This window comes from Colobus angolensis, unplaced genomic scaffold (assembly GCF_000951035.1).
Source record: "Colobus angolensis palliatus isolate OR3802 unplaced genomic scaffold, Cang.pa_1.0 Scaffold51, whole genome shotgun sequence".
Lineage (NCBI taxonomy): Eukaryota > Metazoa > Chordata > Mammalia > Primates > Cercopithecidae > Colobus > Colobus angolensis.
Genome location: NW_012118599.1, coordinates 1,479,312 through 1,490,183, shown reverse-complemented (window position 1 = coordinate 1,490,183; position 10,872 = coordinate 1,479,312). Strand labels below are relative to the sequence as shown.

The 10,872-nt window shown below is 35.1% G+C and overlaps 1 protein-coding gene across 4 annotated transcripts in view; it reads right to left on the bottom strand.

Annotated features, from left to right (window-relative positions):
* HMGCLL1 (3-hydroxymethyl-3-methylglutaryl-CoA lyase-like 1) overlaps nucleotides 1-10,872 on the bottom strand; it is a 146,935-nt gene that overhangs the window by 111,101 nt on the left and 24,962 nt on the right. For all 4 annotated transcript variants that reach the window (XM_011960191.1, XM_011960192.1, XM_011960193.1 and 1 more), the window contains 2 exons: nucleotides 1,947-2,027; nucleotides 1,614-1,721 (listed from right to left, as the gene is read on the bottom strand). In XM_011960191.1, coding sequence (XP_011815581.1) covers nucleotides 1,614-1,721; nucleotides 1,947-2,027 — 189 coding nt within the window. The remainder of the gene's footprint in view (nucleotides 1-1,613; nucleotides 1,722-1,946; nucleotides 2,028-10,872) is intronic.

Here is a 10,872-nt window from a genome sequence, read left to right as displayed (position 1 = left end):
GAATGGAGAAACAGTACTTATAAATACCATTTAAGGAACTACTGCAATGATTATTTAATGAGGTTATGGATCACTACCATATCAATGGGACTGAAAAGAAGACACAAGTATAGGCCATATTGAAGAAGACATTTCATACATCAGTAACTGTTACGGACTCAATGTTTGCACCTCCTCAAAATTCATATGTTGAAATCCTAACCTGCAATGTGATGATATTAAAAAGAAGGGTCTTTGGGAGAAAACTAGGTGATGGGAGTGGAGCCCTCATGAATGGCATTAGTAACATGATAAGGAGAGACATGGGTGTGCTCCCTGTCTCTGCCCTCCACCATATGAAGATAGAATGAGAAGGTGTCCATCTGCAAATAAGGAAGTGGGTGTTCACCAGACACCAGATCTGCCAGCACCTAAATGTCAGACTTCCCAGCCTCCATAACTGTGAGAAATAATTCTCCTGCTGTTTAAGTCACCCAGTCTATGCTATTCTGTTTAGTATCCCTAACGGAATACGATAGTAACTGGATACAAAGTCGGCTCTTAAAATGCAGGATTTTAAAGGAAAGAGTTGCACTCCTGGCATAAAGCAGAATGGACAACGAGTTTGATTTCAACCCAGTGAGATTGAGATGGAAATGGTACATCCACCTGAAGCTTATCAGGGAAGGCAGGACTAGAAATGTAAATTTGTCATCCTCATAGAAGTGACTGTTGGTGTTGGAAAGATAGCCAAAGAAGAGAGGATAGGCAGCGAAAAGCACTGAAAACAGAATCTTAGGGGAACCTTCAACTAAGAGGTCATGAAAGATGTCAGAGATGACAGAGAAAGAGCAATTGTGGAAATAAGTGATTCATTAGAATAGAGAATAATGGAAACCAAGGAAATGATATCAGGAGTAGTCAGTGAAACTAAGTGCTGTGGAGAAATTAAGGGATCCAAGGACTGAGAACAGACACTGGATTAGGAAGAGAGAGTGTTTTACTGGTTGCTAATTACTAGTGATGTTTCAAAGATCAGAGTCAAGTCTCAGAAGTGATAACTGCCGCCACATGCCTGAAAACCCTAGAGAAAGCTCTCTCATTTTGTCATCTTTCAAGACAAAATTCCAGATGACTTTCTGCTTTATCTTCAATGATATATTTGGTGATGTATCCCTGTAGCAAATACAAGTGTCAAAAAAAGCAAAGTAAAAGGAGTACGTGTCTCCATTCCTCACTCTTTAATATGGGATTCTAGAAGGAAGCTATCAGGCTACTTATCATCATTTGCCTCTAACAGACAAAATGACTAATGCATTTGGAGATGTTCAGATTATTTAGAGAGTCAGCAATAAAATGATAAAGAGAGGGCAGATCCCCTAAAATGCTATTTAACAGCCTTGTCCCGTATTCATTATATTGAAAAATACTCACACAGGCTTAGTATAAAGTTCTAAGTAACTTTTAGGACTTCATCAAAGGGTTTTTATTTAATCATAAAACAGTCCACAGGCTAATATTTTGTAAGAATATGAAAAATTAGTAATGATATCAAGTTAATATCACAGTATTTACCAAATAATTTTTGGTGAAGTTGAATTAGGACCTAATTAAGAAATTGTGGGTTTACATACCTGTGGTACCCATCTGGGAGACACAAAGCTAGTCACTTCTATTACAGACAAGCCAGTTTGGGAAAGTCGATTGATAAATTCAATTTTTATATCTGTAGGAACTATAACCTATGAAAACAAAAAATATTTTATAAGTAAATTATATAGGGTCTACCGAAGCACAAATCGAAAATTACTTCCTAAGTCAAAGTGAGTATTATTTGTAATTTATACATTCAAGTAGCAATTGAGAAAAGATATATAATCGTGTAACATATGAAATCCACGTAAATCTTTACAATCTTAAATCTATTAATATTTAGACAGCATTTGAAGTAAATTATGTAAAACTACCTTTTCATTCTGCAATCCATCCCTAGGCCCAACTTCTACTATCTTAACAAACTCAGGGAGTCCAGATAACTGGGATGTTTCCTGAAATGCAAAACATAAGAACAAGAAAACATAACTTTTAGATTGCTACACTTGCTTATTTGAAAAGTTAAACAACTGCACTTTGTTATACTCTTACCTTAGAGAATTAAAATAGTGAAAAATCAATAAAATGATATCATGTAAATGCACTATTTATATTACTTGGCAACATGAAGTATTTTTTCCTTATAACCAAATGACATTTAGTCTAGTTATGATTAAAATTCAAAAGATTAATTTATAAAATATAATTGAAGAATAATTGATTGACTCAGGACCTAAAGAGCAAATCTGTTGGGTGAGTCTGTGTATGACGAGAAACTAACTACTGTTAGAGTTCATTTAAAAATTACATCTTGGCCAGGCACGGTGGCTCACGCCTGTAATCCCAGCACATTGGGAGACTGAGGTGGGCAGATCATGAGGTCAGGAGTTTGAGACCAGCCTGGCCAACATAGTGTCACCCTGTCTCTACTAAAAATACAATAAATTAACTGGGCAAGGTGGCAGGCACCTATAATCCCAGCTACTTGGGAGGCTGAGGCAGAAGAATCACTTGAACCCAGGAGGCAGAGGTTGCAGTGAACTGAGGTCGCGCCATTGCACTCCAGCCCAGGAGACAGTGCGAAACTCCGTCTCAAAAAAAAAAAAAAAAAAAAAAATAAATAGATAGATAGACAGATAGATATTTACATCTTAATTTCTCTTAATTACATCTTAAGCTGGGCGCAGTGGCTCACACCTGTAATCCCAGGATTTTGGAAGGCCAAGGCATATGGATTGCTTGAGCCCAGGAGTTTGAGACCGGCCTGGGCAATATAGTGAAACCTCATCTCTCTTTAAAAAAAAAAAAAAAAATACAAAAATTAGCCAGGCATGGTGGTGGTGCATCCTGTAGTCTCAAGCTACTCTACTTGAGAGTCTGAGGTGGGAAGATTGCTTGAGTCCAGGAGATCAAGGCTGCAGTGAGCAATGATTGTGCCACTGCATTCCAGCCTGGGTGACACAATAAGACCTGTCTAAATAAATAAATAAATAAATACCTCTTTAAGTTAAAAGACTACTTCTACTTCCATAAAGAGGTATACAGGATGCCACCTTCTATACCTTGAACTTGAACATGAATTTGATTTTGGGAATTGGGCCCAGAAAACTGAGGCTAGAAAAGACAATGTGCTGCTTACTTTTTCTCTAGGTCACACAGCACAGTTACCACCTAAATGTTGCTCCCTGAAAGACAGACCCATGCCTAGTGGAACCTATACCACAATAACCCGCTGGGAGCAGCCTAACTCCAGCCAAATGTGGCAACCCCTTGTTCTACCTTTTGCTAAAATCTGAAATGGTAAATGGTCTGGTTTCTGAAACCTCTGCCCCTACACTAGGCACTATGGATCTAGTTTAGAAGATATATTTGCCTTGTAAATATGCCCATTTAGAAGGCTGTTATTTAAAAAAGGGGGAAAATGAAAGAGCCTTTGAAATTGTATATTGCAGTTAAAGTCAGAAGCATACACCATCTTTTCAGACTGTACCAACATAATCTCTGGGTACCTCTGAGCCAAGTTAAGTTTGGGTAACCCATCATCAAGTTCTTTAAGTGGATAGTTGACAGAATCAGCCCGGAACCACAGAACCTGTACTTCAAAGGTTTTTGTTTGCTTGTTTTTGTCTTTTATCAGGAATGATGAATCCAAGCCAGCCAGTTTATATTGTCACACTCTGTCCTTGTAAAAATTACAGCATATATGGGTAAGGTGGCTGTTTTGAATGCAGAACCAAATTTAAGTCTGTGGAACAAAAAATATTAAAAGGCCATTTTTAGGGCCCAGAGCTGTTACAGGTTTTATCAGCATTCTGAGCTCTCAGAAAGAGAACCTAAATGGTCCCCATTACAATGTTTACAGACCACTCTCCACAATTTCCATGAAATTAGTCAATTCAATAAGCAAAAAAAGCAACCTAGGAGAAAAAGAATTTTCTTTTCTGCATTTTCTGTGCAGGTTGTGATGCATGAAGTTAACTTGAGAGAGTGGAGGGATAAGAGGAAGGCCTGGGGTTCCTCAGCTTTAGACTCCATTTGGATGACAAAATGAAATCATGCCTAATTTACAAGGTGTCTATAATTTCAACTGAACAATAAATAAAAGGTATGACATGGGAAGGTGAATAAGAAAAGCTCACTCCTCCTTCTTATTTCTAGTCTTCAGTTGGCAGGAATGAAACAAAAACAAAACTAGGCAATCTTAAGCCATGTGGTCTTACTAGCATTGATTGTTTCTTGAAACTGCATTTCAACAACAGTTAGCTTGGCACATACATGGAAGAAGAGTTCTCTTTTCCTCAATGACAATATTTGCCAAAAAAAGAAAAAAAAAAGGTACATAATGTTTTTTAAGGTACTAACCATATGCTTCCTGAATACAATTGAAGAACTGAAGACCTTTCTTTGCATCAATGTGTGTAGCTGGCATTATTAACAAGCAATCTGAATACATTAAATCACAGATCATTAACAATTATGGCCATTTCAATCAAAGCAGAATATGTGTTCATTTGATACTGTTTTTGAATCTAATGTTATTATTTAATCTTTCGAGACTATCTGAATTAAGCCAGTGACAGAAGTGACAGAAGAAATCATCCAATATGATCAACAAGTAATTACTGAGCACAGTCCATATGTCATGCATTGGGCTGGGGCTGGGATATGCCAAAGTAGAACCAGTAATAAACAGTCCAATTATATATAAGAAGAAGGTAAGGAACAGCATGTAGTGGGGAATATCTGGGGAGAAGTATGTTCTGGTGGGGAGATAATTAGCTTATTTATTTTTGAATTATTGAATTCTACATGCTTGTATAACATTTAGTTGGATTTGCCTACTAGGCATTGTTTGTGCATATCTAAGCTCATTAGAAAAAAAGAGTCAATACAGAGATAGTAATGCTTAGGAAGAGACTAAAGATCACTAAGAGAGGGCTCTCAAATCACACATAGTCAACAAGTATGAAAGACAACCCATTTAAAAATGAGAAACTAGAGGAGGACCAGGTAACACCAGTACATGCAGTGGGTCACAGTGCAGGAGCTGCACTTGGGGAACCTCAGAATTTCATAATGGGCTGTAGGCATACATGCCCTTTACCTTAGAGGGAGATACTATTTCTCTTTCTATGGCTGTTTGCTACACAAACATTCTTGAAAAGATATTCTCAAAGAAAGGTAATCAGTGCCTTGCTAATAAAACATGCAGATATGCCAGGGTTCCATAAAAATTGTTTCTCAATACTATTATTACCTCCATTAATTCCCAATTATTTTCTTCAACAAAACTCTTACTGATTATCCGAGATTCAATTTGTCATCTACTCAAGAGACTTCTGACTTCCCCAGATGGAATTAAGTTATTTCATTTCTATATTTTCATAACATTTTGTAGAAGGCTATTTTAAAGCATATCTATGAGTACTTCTTTGCTTGCCTGTTTCTCCTTTTTTGATTAAAACCCTCAGAGTTATCAAAATGGATACATAATAGGCACTTGATCAATGTTTATTAAATGAATGACTAAATGAATGAATAAACTCACACCTAAAAGTTATACAAGTAAAATTGACCTTTATTTTATCTAACACATGCTAAGTAACATTATTATAGTTATTGGGTGTAGGAGATGAATCATTCAACAAAAACTCCTGCCCATAACTAGCTTACATTTTAGTGCTATAGAGATCTGGAAGCAACAGTGAGGCAGGGATGGGAAGGGACACTTTTCTTACACACTGAATATATGAAAATTAACCAATGACTTGTAAGTTACAAGGAATTGTGTTGTGTTTTAATGTAGTCTAGAGAAGTTAGAAACATACTCCTTAAACAGGCCAATAGTCTAAAATTTATTTTTATAGCATTTAACGTCCTACGTTACAGAGCTCAGTGTATCCTGTTTAATGTGCAGTATAGTATATGATACTAGCGAAAAAACAAAAGATGTTTTATCCAGAGTGAATGTTTCAAAAGGCTATGTTTTATGGCTGAGTGTATGCCCACGTTTGGCATCAGATTTCTAATGGTTCACTTTCATAGAGTAACAACAAAAGAAACACTATCTTGAATTTATGTTACTTTACTTTTCCGAAGAACTTTTCTATCAATGTTTCATCTGTGAAGCAACTCTGTGAGGTAGGCAGACCTGAAAGAGAGATTAAATGACTTCCTAAGTTTACCCAGCTAAGCTCCCTGGCTCTTATTCTAGTTTTCTTTAGGTTAAGATTAAATACTTCACCAACTATTGAGTTATGGTTGAAGAAAATAATAATGAATCATTCTTTTATACAGAACATAAGTAATGTGCTTCACTCACATTTTTCAATCTTACATAAAATTAAATGGAAGGCATATTTTGATGGGGATTTCTCTGAAATCTTTAGAGTGTGTGTGGGTGTATGACAGTGTGTGTAGTCTTGTGTGTGTAACATACACATTTCTCAGCAGTAATAATGGATGACTTCTATATATACAATCAACCCTTCTAACGGTGATAGATATGATTGTTTATTAGTCACCCTACAAGTACTGCTTTTTTTCCCTAGGAAAATAACATCATCTGTAGTAGAAATTTCTGGACAGATTTGCTTATGTTTCATGCACTTCATTTCTTGAGGGGTATTATTTTGTGTAAATAAGGTCTTTATGAATATTGAAATATTCTGTTTCATAGCCAGTATTCCCAAGAACTGCTATGATGTTCCAATCAAATGTCCCCATTACACAGATGAGAGGGCTGAATCTGGAAATTGTATGACTTTCTTTCAAAATTAAATTAGGCTTTCTAAGGAGGCATTAGAGATCAGCTTTTCCAAGAGAATCTATTTTTGTTGTCTCATTTGAAATATGCACATGGTGCATTTTGTGGTAATGTTAAACTCTCCACATTCTGCTATTTGTTGCTTCTTAGTTATTAATTTCTGTTTTAATCAAATATAATGAGAAACACAAACTATTATCAGTTATACAGCAGATATCCATAGAAACCTTGATCCTCCAGAGCAATCAAAAGACATTTCTCTTCCTGGGTATCTCTCTAGAATGGAAGGCTGACTCAACAAAGCTGACAGTGAAACCGTTCTTTCAGAATACCTATGTGCCATTGTTGATTCACAGGCAATTTTGGCAGTTTAATAAGAATTTATTTGTAACCATATGAAAATAAGTTTGTAATGTACTATGATGTCATCTAAGACTCAGTCAACAATATGTCTTAATTTACTAAATCAAAAAGTAAAGGAAGGCATCTGCTTACTGTTTAGCAGTATTTGGACAGCCAGAGGAGAAGTGGAGAGTTGTACTGTACTTTGTTTTCAACAGCCTTCAGTAAAAAGCTTTAGAAGAGATTAAAAACAAGCTCTAAAAATGACAAAAGCCCTCTCTGTATATGTATACTAATATTAACTCTTGGAACTCAATGGAAAATCAGTGCAGAGTATCAGTGTAGACATACAGCATAACTAAATACAAATTTCTTCTGGAAATACATACATTTCATGAACACTTGAATCAATCAAGAGTAGTTACAAAAAAACAAAAGAAAATTATACAAGGGGCATTTGCCACATATGACAGATTGAAATGTAGTAGAAAGATGGACAAGATAAGATCATCTAAAATTGTTTATTCAAATTTTTAAAATGAGGTTTTTAGCATATTTACCATACAAAAAAACAAAAGAAAATTATACAAGGGGCATTTGCCACATATGACAGATTGAAATGTAGTAGAAAGATGGACAAGATAAGATCATCTAAAATTGTTTATTCAAATTTTTAAAATGAGGTTTTTAGCATATTTACCATATCTGTTCACTTACTAGTTAAATAAATTCCATATTTTTAAAAGTAGCTTGAGCAATAAATGCATGCAGGTGTTTAATATTCATCAATTAATTATTGTTTTAATATAAAACAACTATATTATTAATAAAACAAACTGAAAGATGAAAATAGAAAATATAAGTAGATTAAAATAGATAATATTAAGTAGATTAGAGAATATTAAGTAATAGAGAAAATGGGGAATATTAAGTTTGTAAAACATGGATAGTAATAAAATAATAGAAAAAACAAAAATGAGACAAAGTACATGTAAAAAGAAAAAATCAAAGAAATCAAGAATAGGAATTTTTAATGCAGGAATTTAATAAAGCATTAAAATAATTCAAATCAGAAAAAATTCTATGAATTGACAGAGCATGAGATGCTGTAAACATAATAATGCTTCTTTAAATGGTGGCTTATTTACATTATTTAGTTTTAATAAATAAAATTATTTATTATTGTATTCATGGCAGCTTAACATTGAAATCAAATAAACTGAAAAATAGCCAACATGACCTATAGGTGTTTCATTACAATTACAATCATTATTGCTACATTGAAGGTTTAGACAGTAATAAACGTGTTACTTTGAAAATCAAAAGGAAATATTTGACTTCAAATATTTTATATAGAAAATTTCCTCTACTTAGTGTCTTCACCAACAAAATTTGTTTGATCTCACACTCTCCCATCTTGCAGTCAGTCCCAACATTTATTTTGAAAACTACTAAAATTGTTTTTGCCTTTTGCAAATACAGGTGTGTGTGTGTGTGTGTGTGTGTGTGTGGTGTGTGTGTCTGTATGTCTGTGTGGATTTGGTAAAGCTTAATTTTCTGGGCTAAAATTGTGATATGCCAAGTTTCCTCATGGTAATATTTTCTGGGATGATACATTTCTGAAAATAGTGGTTTATAATAGAAAAAAAGAAACTGTTCATATTAAGCCGGTTATACCAGCAGCATGTCCTGATAGCCACAAAGTTGAAGGAAACTATTAAAATGCATAAATTGTCAGAGTTTTCAAGTTCAAACTCCTAAGATGGCATAGCAGTGTTAGGTGAGGACACTTGGTTTAATATTTGGCTACGAAGACATCATTCTAAATAGTTATTTAAATTGGGGATGTTATTATTATTTACAAAAAGCAATTAAATTTCTTTACATAATTTTTTGTTATGCCATGTTGGTTATATAATAATGTCAGGTTGGGAAATCACATCAGTGATGTGTTATAAGTTTTTGACTTTATAATGCACTCTATTAAGCACAATAAAGCTACTCAGTCATCCACACAGTCATCAACCCAAATCCATTCAAACTTCAAATAAAATTTTTCAGATATTAATGAAGCTTTCATCAAAATACAGCTTTATGTAATGTTTCTTTTCTGACTGGCAAAAATAAAAATGAGCATTTGCATGATTACGGACACACAACAAAAATTCTCAGAAACCAACAATCTTTGGTCCCTTATACTTCTTGATGTGTAAACAGTGTTTTATATTTGTTGGAGCCGAATTATTGAATGATAAAGGTGGCAGAAGGGGATGAGAGAAATGTTACCATATCCTAGTGAAGTTAGGTGAAATCTATACCTTTGGACGTTTTTATTTATGTGATTAACAGACTATAGTGGATGTTGTGAGATGCTGCTCAGGTATGCCTAGGACGGAGGAATTCTCAGAAACTAAAGTTTTGGCAGATGATGGCATTTCACTGAGCCCCTTTTCTGTAACTGCCCTCAGACAGTGCCACTTTATTCAAGGTCATGCGCCCATCCTAACTGGAAGGGCCATACCGGCTCCTGGGATCCCTGTGTCACTGACTGAAGCCTCTGTTGTGACGACATCACAGTTCAACTTCTTCTTCCACCTAGTTTTATATCCTTTACTTCCCCACAGTTATTTAATCCAAAGGCAATAACATTCTGCAAACAAATCTTTGTCCAGGAGACTGTTCCCAGGGAACCAGACCTAAGAAAACTAGTGCCAGGAGTGAGCTGAGGAAGTGGTCTCTAAAATGGGATTTGGGAGCTAGATCAGTTGCTGGTTAATTTTCAGTTAGTTCATATTCTTCGAAGTAGGTGGGATATTGCTACTCCCTGGTAACCAGCAGTAGTCTAATTGTTAAAATATTCGCTAGTTCTCATTCGGGACAATTTTGCACCCCAAGGGACATCTGGCAATGTCTGGAGAAATTTTTGGTTTTCCAAATTGCTGGGCACTGCTGGCATCTAGTAGGGTAAAAATCTTACAATGCACAAGACAGGACTCCACAACAAAGAAGACATCCAAAATCCATAGTGTTAAGGTTAAGCCATCCTGACCTATACAATACAAATTAATGAAGGATATAGTTCATCAATTAGTTTTGGTTAGCTGCTTCAATGTAAAAGTCAGGATCCCTTGCCTAGTCTATATATCTTAGCCAATTTTCAGATAAAAATCCACAACAACTGACTGAAGAAGCAGCCAGATGTTTATGATGAGGACCTTGTAATACTAAGAGAACTATAAAGTAATTCATATAATCTTTCCCCAAAGAGATCTATAGCCATTCATTTGAGTAAATTTATACTGGGTAAAGAGGAATACCAAAAATTTCAGATTCTTGGATACAAGGTTCAATTTGACAATGATACTTGGAGACCCAAAGTATCATTATATTCCCCTTGTTAAAATGAGAAATACAAGGGTCACATAATAAGTGGAGTCCTGGGTCCTTATTCCCTGTGGTTATTTCTCAGTCCCTGAGTATATAATTGGAAATAACATATTTGGTATTAGGAACAGCCCTTACTGCTTATTAGTTCCTTGACTTGTAATGTAAGAGCTACTGTAACAAGGAAGGGCAAGTAGAAGCTTCTGAAATCTCTCCCTCCTCTCCTTCAGATGAAATAGTAAAAAAAAAAAAAAAAAAAAAAAAAAAAAAAAAAAAAGGGAAGTAGGGAGAGGAGAAGAAGAAAGCAT